The sequence below is a fragment of the Monopterus albus genome, unplaced genomic scaffold, assembly GCF_001952655.1.
Source record: "Monopterus albus unplaced genomic scaffold, M_albus_1.0 scaffold172.1, whole genome shotgun sequence".
Lineage (NCBI taxonomy): Eukaryota > Metazoa > Chordata > Actinopteri > Synbranchiformes > Synbranchidae > Monopterus > Monopterus albus.
Genome location: NW_018128052.1, coordinates 2,542,841 through 2,562,227, shown reverse-complemented (window position 1 = coordinate 2,562,227; position 19,387 = coordinate 2,542,841). Strand labels below are relative to the sequence as shown.

The 19,387-nt window shown below is 40.9% G+C and overlaps 1 protein-coding gene across 6 annotated transcripts in view; it reads right to left on the bottom strand.

Annotated features, from left to right (window-relative positions):
- st3gal3b (ST3 beta-galactoside alpha-2,3-sialyltransferase 3b) overlaps positions 1-19,387 on the bottom strand; it is a 44,591-nt gene that overhangs the window by 6,982 nt on the left and 18,222 nt on the right. For all 6 annotated transcript variants that reach the window (XM_020616009.1, XM_020616007.1, XM_020616010.1 and 3 more), the window contains 4 exons: positions 17,357-17,451; positions 13,770-13,833; positions 13,165-13,260; positions 12,802-12,988 (listed from right to left, as the gene is read on the bottom strand). In XM_020616009.1, the coding sequence (XP_020471665.1) occupies positions 12,802-12,988; positions 13,165-13,260; positions 13,770-13,833; positions 17,357-17,451 (442 nt within the window). The remainder of the gene's footprint in view (positions 1-12,801; positions 12,989-13,164; positions 13,261-13,769; positions 13,834-17,356; positions 17,452-19,387) is intronic.

Genomic DNA, 19,387 nt, shown 5'->3' with positions numbered 1-19,387 from the left:
TGTCAGCAACAAATGGGAAGACCAACAGTACATTTTTCATACTCCAGAAGTTGTATGTACAGTGTGAATCTGTTGGAGCTGCTCTGACCTCACCCAACAGTGGCATAACCCTCCCAACTAGTGCCCAAACAGAAGTCATCAGCCAGTGCCTCCAAGTTCTCAGTCCATTTAATCATGCCACTATTGAAATGTCAGCAGAGAACGTTCAGAGCCTCAGAAATCATACTCATAGCCAGGATGATTTTCCATAAACTGAATGAGAAGGCTCAAAGATTGACATCTTCAACAGCAACTGAACTGGTTGGAAACCTCACTGCCAACTTTAAGCAACATTTTAGCGGGCTGGAATCAGTAAGGACCCTGGCAAAGGCAACACTGCTGGACCCAAGGTTCAATGTCTTGGCCTTTAGAAACACCTCTAATGCTGACAATGCAATTAAGGAACTAACTGCTGAATGGAGTGCTCAAATCCACCCAGCATCCATTCCCCCGCAGCCACCTGAACCCCGTCAACCATCTACATCAGGCTGAGTATAAAGCATTTTGAGATGTTTTGAGTCTGAAAAAGTGTCATATATATATACACAATATGTAAACTTCAATCATAACAATGTTGCTTTCATCAACAGCAGCAGCAGCGAACCAGAGAGGTGAGGAGGAAGAAAACCTCTGGGACCTGTTCAACAACAAATATGGAGAAACTCAGAAGGCCCAGAACACCACTGCAGATGCCACAGTGGAGTTTCAGTGCTATGTGTCAGTATCATACCTCAGCAGAACAAGTGATCCTCTGGAAACTGGGTCACATACCAAACCATCTACCCTAATCTGTTTCATTTAGCTAATTAATATGTATTCCAGCAAAATTTATCCCATGTGAGAATATTCTCTAAAGCACGAGAGGTTTTATGGAGAAAAAAGAGAAACCACTTAAGTCCTAAAACACTTCAGCAAATTGTTTTTATGAATTAAAACTCCTGAGAACACTTCCTTATCTAAAACCCCAGTCACAAACACTCCCCATCAGAGAATGTAGGCCTACTTTCTACAAACACAGTTTTGTTGAAAATGTTAGTCATACCCATTTTGAAGGTAAAGGAATATAAATACCTTCTTATATATGACACATATCTACAAATAGAACATACAGAAGCTTTAGTGTCAGACAGCAATATTGTGAAAATGACAGTGATAACACTTCTCCCCCATCAAGGTCTAGTCACAGAAACATTTGCCACCACATATACAGACAAGTTTATTTTACAAAATTATAAAAATGAATATGTCACTGACAAAGATCGGTCTTCTGAATCATTGAATCGTCATGTTGGTAGTTTCTACTGTATTTACAGGAATTTGGCCAGAAGATGTCACCAGCATGGGTGATTCAAATGTTTCAAAATAACCAACCATTTTCCAAAGCAACTGGTTCAATTGTTCAGTCTATAATAAACTATGTGATTTTTAGAAAAATGGTGGTAAGATGAGCAGTTGGGAAATCACAAAACCCAAAACACTATCCTTGGCGTCTAATGTTGAATATGGAATTTGACAGGAAATGGTTCAAATCACACCTTGACCTGAGGGTGTTCTACGAGACCTCAGGTCTTTCTACACAAGACAATCATCATCAGTCGCTTAGGCAGCCTGTCAGACAGGCCCTGAGCACCACCTGAATAAAATTATGCAACTCTAATGAAATGCACTTGTTCAGCTCAGTCATACAAGAACAGACACTGAACAGTGAGACTTTGAGACACACACTCAGAAAAGTACCCAATTTTGATGTCTCAAAAAAAAAGAAGACAAAATTACACCTCCAACGGCTCAGTGGCACTTTACAGCATTATTTCAAATGATCAACTATATGAAAGTACAATGAATTAGCAGTGCGTGATTGACTTGGCTGACAGCATGACTTCCTAAAAGGCATTAAGCCAATAGGGTCAGCAAATTTAAATGGGAATCACCTGTTCAAATAGTGAAGCACCCGCCTGGTTGTCTTTGATACAGCAATACATGGCTGTGTTTGTGTCTGTGTGTGTGTTTGTGTGTATTGGCAGAGGCAGTAGCAACAAGTCTGCCTGCTTTGTGGCTTCAAGAGTGGCGGCTCTTTTTGAACGTGGGCCCGGCTCTGTGCCTTTGGCAAGCTGCAACAGGAACAGCAGCTCATCTCTCCTGTCAACACAGCTTGTGTTTGCCAAGAATCTATTTAGCAGCACTGTTTGGATGTGTGCATGTCTGTGTATGCTGAATAAAGAGAGTGATGCATTTTTTTCTTTATTCTAGGAAGGAGAGGAGCTAATGACACACAAAACACACCCCTCGCTTTGCACAGCTATGACCTGACATGTACACAGACATAAATGTCATGGGGTGGAGTTCTCTTTGAAGATATTCAGACAAGTACAGGTGGCGTTGAGAAATGTAGGAGCAATTAGTATGTAAGGATTCAGGCCTGGCAGGAGGGAGGGGGCAGTGGGTACTAACAAGGGTTTAGGAACGTGGAAAGCTGCTTACATTAAATGTCTGAAGATTAAGCCTCCACCAGTTAAGATGGACAATAAAAGTGAATGATGACGTTCCATGTGGCTCAGACACTATCCACCAGGGAGCTTTATGCACAGTGCTTAGCCTAACTACTCAAGAGGAGCTGTAAAGTAAGAGCAATTAAGAATCTATTTTGCCTTGCTACTTGGTATGAAGATTAAATAATTGCAACAGTGACACAAGGTGGGGTTTAATGACAACTCATGTTTCCCCTGGGTAAAAAAAATGTTAAAAGATCTACTATTAAATAACAGATGAAACTGCTGCAGAATCAGTGGAGAGCACTCTCCAAATCTCTTACAAATAGCCTCCAGGGAACAGGATGTAGCTTTCACTGTGGACTGACCACTAACCTCTGTATGAATGAGCATTAGTTTGTTAAGGGAAACACTGTCGTGCCAGTGCCATTTAAACATGGACAGAACAGGAAGCTGCAGAGTGGTCCTACACCACTTAATACCAAGTCTTGACAGACACATGCTCAAAGGTGAACAGAGGTGTGTAGCTTGGCTGGCTGGGCTGTGGTCAGAAAGGAAATGGCCGTTTCCCTTTTCCTGTGAAAGCTTTATGGTTAAATTGATCTGGATTATTAGATTTAAGTGTGTGCACAAGGCTGTATGAGCCATTGAAGCACCTGTTAAAACAACCTTGAACTGGGAGAGTTAATTGTTTGCAATACAAGGCGATAGACTGTAGAGAGGTCAACATCACTCAGAAGAAGGTAAACTGGGACATTAGGAACATCTCCATCCAAATTCAGTGAAATGTTAAAATTTCCTGCAAATTGGCAACAGAAAATACATATAATTGCACATTTCCATAAACTTCTTTTATGTGAGCATTAAGAGTTGTGAGCATCAAGAGTAGCCATGGGTGGTAATTCTCCAGTCAGGTGCTATTAGTTCATTAGAGAAGAGGGCACAACAAGACGATGTAATTAAATCTCAGTCAGGAGCAAGCAATGTGGAAAAACATGACAGAAATGGTTCATGTTTTAATTTGAAGAACCTTACCCGTCTGTTTGTCTGCTCCAATTTTTTGTCTCTTCAGCTGAGCTGAAGCTCAAGCAGGGATTTTGCACTTTTTAGTAGAAATAATCTTCAAATTGCATATGGAGTACACCATACCAAGTGGAGGGTTAAGAGCTGTACAAGAGAAGCCTGCTGCCATAATCTCACCCTTAGACAGTGCCTGATATTGTCAGGACAGTGACAGTTCTTGGCAGTGCTTCTGAGTGAAGAGTCAATAAGGAGGAAAAACATTTCTGAAGAATGGCAATGCACAAGATAATGTAACAGTCCCAAATTACAGGTAGGACAATAGGGATGTAACGATACTTCTAATTTCACAGTATTGCCATGGGGCTATGACAGTATCTACTAGGATATTCTATACCGCTTATTCCTGAATAGGGTCGTGGGGGGCTGTAGCTTATCATACATACCGGGCAGGCTGGGCAGGCTGTCGGTCTATCACGCAATTTAGAGTCACCAATCAACCTAAGCTGCATGTCTTTGGACATTGGGAGGAAGGCGGAGTAACCGGAGAGAACCCACGCATGCACAGGGAGAGCAATCAAACTCCACACAGTGTTGAACCCGGAACCTTCTTGCTGTGAAGCAACAGCACTAACCACTGTGCCGCTATACTGCCCACTAGGATAATACATAAGATTATTTCATTAGTATAACTGCATTCAGATTCTAAAATTTGAAGCTGACATGGTGGATGCTCCATCGTCAATTTTTACAGTTGTGTGGCAGCATTTCAGTTTTCCTGTTCCAAGAAGTGACACAAGCGGAAACAGACAGCGGAAACACTGAACAATTTGCAAATACTGCAGGATGGAAAGAAATACCAGCTCTGTTTAGGACTGAGACAGTCCTGGATCAGTCCTGCAAAAACAGTTGGGGCACTACTGTGCACAATACTTTCACGGAGCAGGGTAAACAAACTTGGTGCTCACTTTCTTTTGAAAAGCAAACAAGGTGTTCAAAAAAAAGTCTCCAGTAAAAATCATGAAATATGCAATAAAATATGCTGATTTATTATTTAGTAAAAGGTATTTTTCCATCTTTGTTCTTTCTTTTTAATATGACAAATACATTATAGAAATTTTGTTGTGACAGAAATGTACTGTGAGTTTTTGGTATTGTTACATCAGAAGAGGACAAAACAGTCCTTTAGCTGTACTGTAGCTGGTACTGTCCAAGAAACAGTCCCACACCCTTCCACATCAAAACGCAAAGCTCACAGGTTTATGAGATCATTCAGTTTCTTTATCGCTGACTGCACCAGAAGCTTTGCAAAGGCTAAGTGTATATGTCTTGTTAATTTCACAGCTGCAGGAAAACCACAGCTATACAAACCCTCACCAAAGGAGCATAAAGAGCAGGATTAGGGCAAGACAATGTAAGAGGGTGAAAAGAGGACCTACTGAAAGTTAAGAGGAGCAAAAGATCAAACAAATGGAAAAAAATGACAGAGATACAGAAGGTTACGATAAAATGATAGAATAATGATAAAATGAAAAATGTGTAACATTCTGCAAATGCGAAAATAAGTACCGTAGGTTTCCCTTTGTATCTATTTTCAAAACATCCTGATTCAATAAAGGTGATATTCAAAACTACTATATCAGAAAGGGCTCTACTGCTGAAGCCTAAAACAGGTTGGGCATAAACAAGATAACATGCATCCCTTTCCAGCCTTACACCTCAAATTTTAAGAATTTAAAGCATTCCTGACCATCAACTGTAAAAATGATAGACATGTTAAGAGCTCCCAGAGGTGAAGCTACCAAAACTCGATTGCTGGTGGCTGGTTGCAGTACAGAAGAAGAAGCAGCTTTATTTTATTGTCATTGTAACATTGTGACACGTACAACGAAATTTTGTTTGGCGCCGAGGGCCCCGGGCCGCTGTGTGCGTACGCGCCGCCATAGGTCATAAATCCTGCCACCTCCATGGTAGTAGATGGGACATAAACCAAACTAAAACCTCAAAGTCAAATAAATTCACCCAAGAGGTTATTTCTGTGGTTTTTGATAAATATTACAACATTGAAGTGTGCACAAGTGGCAATTATTCTGGTAAGTTTGTTTTTAATATGTTACTCGATGATATATAAAGAGGTGCATTTCAGCTGATTCGACAGCATAATGTTTTTAGGTTGTCCGTCCATCCCATTCTTGTGCACACAATATATCAGGAATGCTTTGAGAGAATTTCTCCAAACTTGGCACAAGTGTCCACTTAGACTCAAGCATGAACTGATTAGATTTTGGTGGTTAAAAATCAATGGTTAAGGTCAATGTGACCTTGTGTTCATCCCATTCTTGTGATCGCGAGGTCAGGAACACCTTGAGGGAATTTCTTCAAATTTGGCAGAAACATCCACTTGACTCAAGAATGAACTGATTAGATTGCAATGGTCAAAGTCATGGTCAGTGCCCTCACATCTGTCACATTCCCATGAATTTGAGTGGTTGGCTGAGACATACAACTGTGAAGTGGTCATTCTAGCTGTGGTTTAGTTTTGGTATGGCTTCAAACCAATTAAAGTGATCTCACATTTAAACTAAAATAATAGCTCGTTCTGTAAATCCTGAGGGACTGAGAGAGAAGTGCAGAGACATGGAGCAGAAAATGGGACTGTACAATGAGAGGAAAAGGAAGAACAAAATGTTTCACATCTGCTTGGTTACTACAGGCGTCATCAGCTTAGGCCACAATTAGCAAAGGCAGATTATTCTGTAACCAGACACAGTACATCTCTGATTTCAAAGTGTTGACCCATTCTTGGGTGCTCTCCAGAAAAATCTCATGATATGGCTGGAAGGACATGCGTCCTTCCCTCCTTGATAGGTAGCTATAAGCATACACTTTGGCCCTCTGTGGGCTCTTCACAATCCACAGTGTTTACGGTGTGGTTGTGTTTGATGTTTACTATGAGGTAAACTGGATTCCGGAAGGTAGATTTCGAGCAATTTGGAAACCAAAACGGCAGTCCCAGACTGCTAACAATCCCAATTAAGGTTGTCTGGAGGTCATTAGCATTGTGTACAGGTTGGATAAATGAGTTTACAAGTTGCAGTGCCTCACCACAAAAGTGCTCCACTGAAGAGGAATCATTTCAGAAAGAATGTTTGAAAAGGAGATGGGTTTTCTAAAGTAGGTGGCAAACCCCTGAGGTGCACAGCAGTGAACTGTTACTTCTTTGATGCAGAGTTAAAATTCTGGAGAGCTTTGACTGTTTATTCCCTTTTATGAGCCAGGAATCTCACACATTCACCAATTTACTTTTGCTTTTCTTGACACAAAGCACGACCTCTGCCCTCACTGAGGTCATGGTGGACTCTCCTTTCCTGGCTTCTCTGAGGTTATGCACTGTGTGAAAACCTTGTCTCCACAATCCCATGACGACAAATGTAAAAACAGCGCCAACACTCGACAACATTGTGATCCCAGACACTTGAATGTGCAGCGTGGCCCTTGGCTACTGAAAGGTAACATCTTGGAAAATCATACAGCTATTGCGGCTGTCAGGGCCCACTGGTCTATAAACCGAACTGGTCCCTCTTGTGATCTACTTGGACAGGTGAAAGTCCCTCTTAAACTAATATAAGAACTTCATTATCGAATATTTATTGCATCACAACATACTACTAAAGGAACCCAGTGTACACGTCTGAGTGTTGATTATAGCAGACTATGTGGGTGAAACATCTTCAAAACGCAACACTCGTGGTAATCGGTGACATCCGGAACCTATTAGTCCCTTGGTTCATGTTCAAGAACCATGTTTAGAAGTATGTAAATGTTTATGAATGATTTGTATGCATGCTACTTTGGGCTTCTGCACAGATGTACTTTACAAAGGGGCATATAGCTTTTATTTCTGTCCCACAGTATGCCGAGTTAAAATAAACACTTTTGGCTAACATCATGCCGGTAAACTGAAAAACCTGGGTGTTAAGCAGAGCTTCACGATGATCTTCTAATAGGCTAGAGTTCATTTAGAAATTTTGCCAGTAACTTGAAGTAACTGGCTATTTTAGGCTTGCAAATCAATTTCTGGTATTGACTAAGAAACAAATGTTCCTAAAATACCATCTTAACTACAATATTTTGATAATTTCAAGTACATTCCAGCTACATTTGTAGCTGCATTTCTATTAAAGGATAAATAAGCTCTTCCTCGAAATGTCTCCATCCATCATTTATCTCTGTGGCCTGAAGAGAGCAAGCAGAGCTGCTGTAAACAAACAGGAGAGATAGAACCCCGACACGCCACCTTCCAACCCCGTGTTTACCACCAGCTGTATATCCTTCACTGGGTCTGTTTAAAAATATCCCTGCATATACAAACAAGTGCGGCTGTGTGTGCATGAATACTGAGCGTGCATTGTGCACGAGAGTAAAAATCGAAACTAGACATAAGAAACTATCAACAATCGAGGAAAATCGTATTTATGCACATTTGTAAACATCATATAACCATACAAATGAGAGACTAGGGATGTCTTTAAAATTGTAGAAGGCCTGATCTAAAATGTGAGACATATCCAGAGAGAACTGTGTCTGAAAGCTAAAGATCTGAGCACAACAAAGGTCAGTTTTTCAAATCTGGACTTGATCCGAATCTTGCCTTGAAGTTGTGTATGTGCCTGACAAAGTGGAAGGCTGTGTTCATGTGGTTGTGAGAGCCCACAAAACACTAAATAACAAATTGGGACATTGCCTTGTTAATCTGTATTCTGTTCAGCCAACCAAGACTTTGCTATAAGCATTTAGAAAGCCACCAGAGCACGGGACAGACAAGCACACTGACCACTGGCTAGATGAGTCACTTGTGGCTGCAAAACAACTGTGTATCCACTAGCCTTTAAAAGCTGAAGGAGGACACTTGCTTTCATATGTGGAGAAGGAGAGTGAAAAGGTTATGCATGCCTTGCAGCTATAAGTGTGCAGGTTATACACACACACACACACACCTTGCTGGACTAAGGAATGTAAAAGCTTCTAAAGGACAGCTGTTACGTTTTGTCTCTGGGACCCTCTGGTCTGGCCTAAACGGACAGAGAACAGGGAGGGAAGCTTGCTGCTACTTCATGATGATTTTCTGCTGCATATGCTTTAGTGTGCAGTATCATTCCTCTCTGGACCAAATCTGTCCAGATGCATTTCACTGATTTCTATACCCCCTGTCAGTAAGTAAAAAATTAAAAAATAAATAAAATGGATTAAAGAAAAATGTGCGAGTCAAAGGCACTAGTCTAATCACAGCGTGTGATGAGCATCAAAACACCCACCTCCATTATTTTCAGTGAATGCTCACACATGGACGGTGAATTTATGAGCGTCATTGCAGGTTGACGTGTGCCAACACTTCAGGATATGCCATTACTATCCCAGAGTCAACACATGTCAAAAGCATAAAATACTGCAGTACTCACTCATTTCAGTAGTCCCACATTGATGCCGCGCTGCTCCTGGTTTGTGTTATGGGAATCATACGACACGTCACATGATGAGCCGCGACATGACACTATCTGCATGTGGTGCCTTTCACCGTTTTTGGGAATGTGTGCCTGAGTTTACAGAAGGCACATGTACATACACATAAACATCTCTTCACGTTTATGTTGTCACTGCATGAGTCTACGCTGGGTGCAAATCAGATGCATTGTAGCTAGAATAAGTCTTTTAACAAAGCTTGAGTCCTTTCATGTTGTTGCCAACACTAGTAAAGAGATAATGTTGCTCTGGAAACAACTTAAACTAGAAAGCACTCAAAGTGCAAATCTACACCAAGGACAGGTCAGTTAGCCCATAATGCCATTACACCTAAAAGCAATACTCCCATGAGAGTCTGACCCTCATGATTGCTTGACCATGAAAACCTACTGCTGGCATTTCAAATGACACCAATATCATCATTAGGTTGAAAGTTATTCAAGAAAAACAACAGACATGACAGACATTCACTCGCTGGCTTAGGGGTAAAATGGGGACTGAGTGGACCACGGGCAAAGTGGTGAAGACATCACATTTCTTTAAGTCTATGTTCAACAGCTGTTTGATAAACTGCTCATAGAGTCTCCGTTACTGGCTGACTGTTGCACTAGAGAGTGAACCATCATGTCCTCTGCTCTCCCTCTGCTCAGCTGTGTGAGTGTGTGTGTGAGTGAGAGAGAGAGAGAGAGAGAGAGAGAGAGAGAGAGAGAGAGAGAGAGAGAGAGAGAGAGAGAGAGAGAGAGAGAGAGAGAGAGAGAGGAGCGCAGCCCCTCCCCCCTCTAAAAAGAGACCAACCCAGGGAAAAATGCAGGTTTGCATCAGCCTGTGAGGTTGGTGGTGGAAAAGCAGCTATAATTTACAGCTGGAACACCGGCTTCCTCATCAAGACTACTGTGCTCTGAAAGCTGCAAACAGTGCCGTTACTTTTTCTTTTGACTGTATGCGAATTAGGACACCAATGCTTCAGTAATTTAAAGCTACTCCTAATTTCTCTTTAGCCGCTAGAGAGTCAAACCAAACTGATGCTATAAGCTGCTCCTACCTGCTCTTTGTCCCTCTTACATCTTGTGTCCTAGCAATGTCAAAAACTACAGATGATTTGAAGTTACAAACTGCAGGCTACATCTGAAACAAATCTGAATCCTTTGGTTGCTTTTAACACTCTCCATCTCTAAAAGCCAAACCGATGTTAACCTCGGTTGTTGCTCTTCTTTGTCCCACTCTTTCTGTACAGACCTTTTTGGTCTGGCAGCCACTGTTTCAGACTTATAGCAAACAAGAGTTTCTCCATGGCTGGCTAATTAAGACAATTCAAATCATCATTTAAATCAACTTCCTACTTAACACAGAAACCTTCTGGAAGGACCTTACACTCATCACAACACCTACAGCAACAACACCAAGACTCTGACAGTACAGAATTAATGAGCCCATCACACAGCTGGACCAAAGTGGTTTAAACCAAATCACTGAGCAACTGAACAACACTACCATAATCTCAGGGCCTAGACTCTTATGAGAAAAAATTACTTTTGGACCTTTTTTGAATGCAATTCCACCGACTTCTGCTTTTTGTGTGATATAGTACAGTGATGTTTGCTTATATTGCTGGCACTGAACTGAGCGTACCTACAGTGCAATAAGCTAATTTTCCAGTTGTGTGATCATTAAAGTGGCGTTGACTGCATAGGAAACATCTACATATCATGATCTATTCTTTTTATATGATAGTAAATCAACTGTTGCAGAGTAATAAGAAGAAAGACTATCCACAGGTCATTCACAGGTTTTTGCACATCTGTCAATTCTCTTCTACCATGTTATCATCAAGCCTTGAACAAAACGACACTCAGGAGTTGTTTCTTTTTGTTCCCTGATTTTAACCCATGAGAAACATTCTTCCTTCCTCGGCAGATCAAAGAGAACTGAGTCGGACGCCAGGGGCCAGATCAATTATCCCAGGCAGCCATTTCCACTGTCCTCTCCTTCTGACACTCCAGAAAAATCTGGGCCCTATCAAAGGCTGATGGGGCCATCAACCAGCCAAGCAAGCTATTTTCCTCTATTTTGCTTTACCGTTAGCTTCCACTGCTCATTTTCTTTTTCCATGCTATTATCCCTTTACCCCATTTCACTTAATCCTTTCCATTCTCTTTCCCCTATTCTCTTGTTCCTTAATACAATGTCACACCATTACCCAGTCTCAGACTGCCTTTCAATGCCCTTTCCATCCCTGATTGTAAAGGTGTTGTCCCTCCTTCTTTATTTTTGTCCTTGTTCACAGGCTCATTTTGACAAATGCCACTCCAACTCCAGCTCCTAGCTAGTCCCTGACAGTCTCGCAGTTGTGCTGAAAAACAAGGGAGTTTCCTGTAAAATACAGTTTAAAAGGATCATACAAGTTCTTCTGCATGGTTTATCACAATTTTTATAATTCAATTACACAAGTATATAAGGTTTTTCAGTTTAAAAAAAAAATTATATTCAAGGCAGTTATTAGTCTCTACTAATTACTTGGAGAATGATGCAAGTGCAAACCACTGGCCAGTTCCACTATGATCACATGCCAACTCAACCGATGGCTCTACCCATCAGGGGCAACAGGGGGGGTTCAGTGTCTTGCCCAAGGACATTTCAACATGTGGACTGTAGGCATCAAGATTCGAACCTTCAACCTTCTGGTTGGGAGACGACTGCTCTACCCACCGCACCACTGTCACATCCCCCAAAATAGGGTGAGACAAAGCCACATAAAGGTTACATTTGTGCTTTACTGGTCGTGTTTTTCGAACATCGTGGTCAACTGTTTCAAGAGAATAGACTTTAAGGATGGTTAGTACTAAGTGGGTTGTTTCTCATTTGTATGTCCAATTTGTGTTCTGACTGTTTCTGTGAACTGTATCCATGAGTGTTTTGGTCCTAACTTAGTGAAACAGGAAAACTGAAATGCTGCCACACAACAGCTCTGCAAGTCAACAATGGAGCATCCACTATGTCAGATTCAAATTCTGTGACCGGAATGCAGTTATACTAGTGAAATAACCTGTATATATAAATGTAATATCCTGGTAGATACCATTACAGTTCCATGACAGTATCGAGAATTCCGATATTGTGAAATAACAAATATCATTACATCCCCAGTTATGGAGCAAATTAAGTCACAATTATTAGTACAGCCGCATCTTTATACATTAAGCACTTAGACAGCAATACTATATAGTAGAGATTCATGGTGTCCTCTTTACCCCTTTACTAGAACGGCTTTAATATGTGATCAGCATGGGCTGCCGAAAAACAAGAAAACCCAAATACTCAGACACATTTTGACACCCATAGAACATGCTAACATAGATGTGAAAGAATTCTAAACTGAAACAAGCCCAATAAAACACATGTATTAGAGAACTCAGTATTAAAAAACAAAAAACAAAAAAAAGCTAAAGTGAGTTAAAAATATGTAAGTGGTGTACAGTTTTGGTGTGGAACCAACACTTGTGAACTGTGAGGATTTGCTGCTCGTCTCCGTTTTACATGAATGTAAACTGAATTCAGCTGGATTTTGGACTGCTAGTTCTCATTTTGGATTTTAAAACCCACTCAATACGTTTGCCTGCTGTGACTCATCATTCATTTATCTTGCAGGGTTGTGTGTGTGTGTGTGTGTGTGTGCTAAATATGTTTATGATTTTTACTTTCATTCCTTATAACAAGGATTTAAATGCATTCTTACCAGACTCCTCTTGAAGACCATATGATGTAGCCACTTTATATCCAGGGATTTGAAAGGAGAACAAACAAAGAGTGAGCCTTTGTCATATTTTTCAGGCTTATGGCTGAGTCCCTCTGGATAGGAAATCCTCATTGTGGTTTTTGTCCCTACGTCCTTGACATAACCACTTACTGGTGCTCCATTTAACCTGGGAATACAAAAAGATGTCTCACTGAGTGAATTAAAAAGCCCATAAGACCATAAGACCTATGACACAGAAAAGGAAGTATTTAACGTTTATGCTTTTCTAGCGACAATCTGTGCACTTTGAAGTTTCATTAAGTCATTACTATAGCGTCTTAAGTCTGTCAGGAGTCCTCTCACCTCACTACAACATCATAGTCATCTATAATGGAGCCCAGAGACTTGTTGGACAGGATGTCCCCGCCGCCCACAATGATGCATCTTTTACAGCTGAGACTGGAAGATACAAAGATTGGAGGTTAAGAGTATTAAGCACCAGTGTTGGGCCATAACACGTTACTATAATAATGTTACATTCCCCATTAACAAGTAGTGTATAAAGCTAGCAATAAAACTTCAGTAGCAATATTAGTTACTCCCTCCAAAAACAACTTGTTACAATGTTACGTTTGTTGTCGCCAAAGATTGATTTGAAATTCGACAGTTAATATTCGTAGTCGTCGTGAATGCACACATCACTACTTGCCGTTTAGCAGCATCATAAGCAGCAGACCCCCAGGTAAAAAAATCATTTGTAAGATATTACCAACCTGTGGGCTGTAACAGAACAGTAATATAGCAAGTAGTGTAACAAGTTACTTCTGACAGGGAGTAAAAAGTTATGTTAATATTTGAAAACAAACAAACAAGTAATATATTACATTTTTTAAGTAACAAGTCCAACATTGTTAAGAACTGATTCATAGGCACTGAAATGAATGATTCGGCTGAGTAGTGGTAATTACCTGTCCAGCTCATTTCCAAGTCCATAATACTTCGTGGCAGCTAAAATTACATCTATATTTTTTTCTGTAAAGTGTAAAAAAAAAAAAAAAACATTATGAGTTAAAGATACATTCAGTCATCACCTACATTGAGGTACACTATATTAAAATTGACTTCTTATGTGAGTATACTGTGTAGGTTATTTTAGTTCCCTGAATAGTGTGGTGAATAAAAACTTTATTGACAATGAAGGGTAGACTGGCCTCATACAAGTTTAGTCGAACTCCCAACATCCAGGAGATAATCGCTGATAATTTGACATCACAAAATGTTCTGTTATCATCTAAACCAGTCACCTTAAGTGCTCTGTCCTCATGGAACATTTTAACATCACAGAACAGATACTGTCCAATAGTGAAAATGACATAGTTGAAAAGACCAAACTGGAAGCACTGCTCCTTTAAAAGATTAACAAACTGTCAAGGATCTCAATGTACCACTAGAGATGTTGCAATCTGGGTGGTCTTGAGACAGTTGGAGGAGAGAACGCCTCTCTCTGTTTATTCTGTCACAGATAAGGAGTGACCAATCAGTGCTCAGGAATAGGGGTGATGAGAGAAAACAGAGTGAATCAGAGTGAATCAGCAAGAAACAGACATACGGGGGTTTGGGATGGTATGTGTGTGCATGCAGAAACTCTCCCATAAAAGCACTCAGAAAGGAATGTTGTTTTCAAACAGCCAAAATCTCCTGGTTAAGTGAGAGCTCGTCTCCCAGCATGGGTAGCACCCGTCTGATCGCAGGGTGAGAAAGGGGCATGTTTAGCCATAGCGTGCATTACTGACATCAGATGTTCTGCAGGGCATTCTGCTGACATCATCCTTCCAGGGCTCATATTACATATATTGCTCCTTGTCCTCCTGACCTATCGTAACATCACATGTTGGTAGGTTCCATTACCCTTTAAACCACATTGCATTTGTAGTAATGTGGAAGAACCACTGAAGGACTACTTGAGTTTATCTATTACGACCATGTGACTATCTTCCCTTATTTGCACCCCACAGAATGAGACATCCAGTGTCACGTAGTTAAAAAAAGAAACTTTCATTGCTCTCTCTACTTCACTTAATATAATCCCCATATACTGTAGCACAGCCTGCAAAGGAGGGCCAAAAGAAACAGAAAAAGTGGGAGTAAGGGGAGAGGGTGAAGGAGGAGTTTAGACTAGGGCCTCAAAGACATATTACAGCCCCATTCACCCTGGCTAACGATCCTAATGATTAACCTGCTGAAGAGAGGCAAGCAGAGCAACAGCCCTTTGTTTGGATGTGGTGTCGATGTCTGGCGTCAAGCATCACCCGGAGCAGCATAAACACAGGGCCAGGGACCACACCTGATCCAAGTGGGTGAAAAGTGAAAAATCACAATGGGCAGGCCCGTCTTCCAGGGGATGACATGGAGGCTAATTGTTATAAGTACCCGGGGTAAACATTTCAGCAAAGTATGTCTCGAGGTAGAGACCAATGGCCGTAGGCTCATACATTAATCTGGCATGGAACTCTTGACAAAAATCTTTAATGGCAACAAAGAGGAACAACGAAAGCATCACGTAACACAAACACAGACACAATGCTGGAAAAAGTGGAGCAGTTTTATCAAGGACACTGATCAGTGAAATACCATCTCTACTGTCCACACTATGATCACTGTGGACAGTAGAATTTTGTTATGCCCTTCAGCTATGGCTGAATCATCTTTCCTCATATTTAATGGGCAAATTAAGGACGGAAACAAATACAGTCATGGTGACACCACAGTGGAGCAGCAGTATCACTGATCACGATGCAACTTCATTCAGCTTCTGCAAAGTACTACAGATTTGTGCACCACTTCTTAAAAGAATATAAAAATAGTGAATTACCTCTTCAATTTACACACATACCAAAGTGTGACTGAGGCAGAGCTTGTGTAAATGAGATACACTGGTTTTGTTAATGTAATTATATTCATTATCAGACTTTACTAAGTTCACTTTGCACTGCAGAAGGAAATTAGAAAAATGTTTAACAAATAATAGAAAATATAACCAATCCCACACTTTGACACTGAGGAGCTAACTGGCATATTGCAGTGCTGCAGTGTTTCTCCAAGATCGAATCAACACAGCTTTACTGTTCTCAGGGTTGATGTGTACCAAAGATAAAAAGTAAAAATAAAACTCCCACCCACCGCCACCACTCTATGTTCCCAACTTGGAATCCTTTGTAGCCTTCTATTCAAGATCCACACGTATCATCTCTCCACATGAGTACCGCTAAAAGGGAAACCCCGCTGCCGTTGCAGTCCGTGGAGAAAACAGAAACCAGGTGTAACAATCACACAGGGAGTGCTCTTTTGACAGCAACTAAGATGGTGTGTGTGTGTGTGTGTGTGTGTGTGTGTGTGTCTCAACATGACAGTGAAGAGCCTGCTGGTGCACAAAGGTAACATTAACTATAACTTCTGCTTCTAAGTATTGGAAAATAAGTGACAAAGCATGGCACTGAAGCCAGGTTAATGTTATCTCCTCACTTCCCACAGCATTGTTTAGTAGACATAAGAGTTTCCTGTTCAAAATACAGAATTCATCCAGCAACCATTCACCACTTAAAATATTATTACTGTATGACGAGCACAGAAGCCTGGACCTATGCTGTAAATAAATGAGTAGAAAATATTCACATTCTTATATATACACAGTACTGTAGACTTAAGGGAATGGTACAAGAGTTCTGTGACATTATGATAACTATGGACAGATAAGGTAAACTTCACAAAAAATGCCTGGTTTCATTCTTATCAGAGTGCAAAATACTGGCTGAGGCAGAGTTTGAAGCCAAAAACTGCTCAGATGATTAAAAAAATTAATTATGTTAAAAAGGTTCATTTCATTGCAGTGGAAGAACTTTGGAACGTTCCATGGCTAATCCATCAAAGTCAAACCTCGATGATGACGGGAGCTGAAAACAGCAGGTATTTGAATTAAATAAACAGCTTGGTTTCTAAAACACTGCACACGTCGCTGACATTTTTCAGCCATTTGGAACAGAAAAATTAAATGGCAACTCAATCTGACCTTCAGGCTAAAGAATAACTTCTCATGAGAGTTTGTTGATAAGCCTAGATCTGCTGCAGTAGACAAAGTATGAGAAGCCAACTGTGATAAGGTAAGAAGGCCGGCAGCTCTCGTTTTTCGTTTCTTCACCTCTACTGACTTAAGCTGAATGCTGGCAAACCACAACAAAACTGTAAATCATCCAGCCAACATTAAAACACACAAAAGTGAGCTTAGTACCAGCACAATCAGGTGGTTTATGACTTTGCGATACCAGGCACAAAATACGGTACCATGCAGCCACAGTCACACCCCAGCACCGCAACAAAACCAACGAAACCCTGTAAAATTAGTACTACTGAGAACACAGGCTCAGTAGTACATACAAAATCAAAAAGTAGGAGTAGTCGTCTTTTTATAGACACCAGCGATGAGATTGACTGACACTGATTTATGTAATGCAAGGTACAGTATACATCACTAGTGGAGAGTAACTGGTGTGTTTCTTACCTTGTGTTCTGAAACCAAATGGAGGCAATAAATCCTTGAGTTTTCGTAGTTGTCTAAAGTTCTTATCAAGAAACATGGGAACTTTTGGTATAAACCTGGGAGGAGGAAGGTGAAAGAGAGAGGGAGAGTTTTCATTAGCAGAGAATGAGTTTACTTTCCTTAGTAACCAACTTCCTATAACTGAACAATTATTAATTGTGCATTTTCCCATCACACCTTATCTCTTCTCCATAGACAGACCCTGTGGCTACCCACATTCCCTGCTCCACCTATGGACTGTAGTGTCAATGTCCCGGGCAAAGGCTAAGCCACAAAGTGATAAACAAATTCACTTCTTCCACTGTCATTAACCTAATACCATCCCCACCTTATGTTCCCTGCAATGATCAGACTCCTTTGTTTCTCAGCTAGAGCTTGTTACCATAACACTGTCGTGAGTTCACAAGAAATATGTAGAGCCGTGAGGCACAATGACCAAACATGGCTGACATTATCGAGTGGCCTTCCAGATAGCTTCAACTTCTTCTAAGCACCTTAATCGGTCTTTGACACCCTCATTATCCTTTAGCTTTAAAGTAGGAGAGCAGGAGAACTTATGTATGGGTCTCTCTCCTCCTCACTTGACTCGGGCGTGCGCACACACACACACACACACACAGACCTCTGTTCTGCCAAAACAAATGGAGATTCATTAAAGCCAAGACTTCTGAGGCCATAAGGGGCTATAAATAACACAGGATCACTGCGAGTCACTGAGCCCTGACCGACAGTCAGGCACTGACATCCTGACAAAGAAGAGAGACGGGGGGCTGCTTGTTGTTAAGTAATGATGGGTGCTCCCTAAACAGCCAACAGGCAGGGACGCATTGTGCTCATTTCCTCTGCTGGGCCCATTTCTCAATGGCAATATTTTGATAACCGTGCTTTACTGTCAACATTTGATTTAAGGCTCCAATACAAACAGTTTTGGGTAAAAACAAAGGGAAGAGAGGTGTAGAAAATAAATTGGATTCTGCAGGGCAAGGAGCTTCAGAGAGTACAAAAATGGAGGAAGCAGGGGCGATTAGATATAGAGCCACAGAACTTCACTGCTCGAGGTTAAGTAGGTTTTCTCTTAACAGCTGAATTGCAGGCCTCAACTCTTTAGACAAAATACTAACAAGAACATAAATTGATTTGTTTTTAACTGGTAAACACACAAGCCAGGCTGAGATATAGAAAACATGTTAATTGGTTGAATCTCTTTCACACAGGACACAATAAATCACATATTTAATGCAAAATTGCACATGTTCAATCATGCATAATAACTTAAAAGTGTGGCATTAATAGTACTCATTGACCCGTGTGTGAGTCAGTTGTAGGTGGTAGTAATCAGAGGGCTCCCAGTGGGGGTTCTGTGTTGCACAGAACTTTGATCCGACACGTGCGTCTGATTAGAGGAAGTTGTTAGGGGGGAGAACATTGTTAACATGGAGCCTCTCAGATAGGTAGAGGGCAGTTCCACAAAACTGCTTTGTTTGCAATTTAAAGCCGACAGTCCAGCTGTGTGTGTGAGGACTAGACATGTCATTCAGTATATGTTTGTCACATGTATAAAACAAAATTAGAGTCCAGGTAAAGCAAAATCAGTGATTTGTTTCTAAAGACATTATTAGAAAACATGTTGCAAGACTGAGAACTATACAGTGCTGAATTGTGGAGTCAGAGCGTTTCATCATTTTTGAGTCTAGGATTTTTCTGGGAGGGCCAGAAAGCGTGGCTCGATGACACAGTGGAGCCATCCTTAACATAACCCGTCCCCCAACACAGAAACATTATAAATGTTAGAGTGCACAGAGCTCTATGTCTGCATTGTTTTAGGGGCACTCTGAGACTGCGCACAGATGAAAATTTATGGCCGCAGTTATTTTTTTTTTAGAGAAATAACATTAATGCTGCTGCCTCGGTATTAAACACTGACAAAAGTAGTAAGAAATGAATGGTGAATGTATTGAAGTGGGTCTGAACTGACCATAGTTCTTGGAGGGC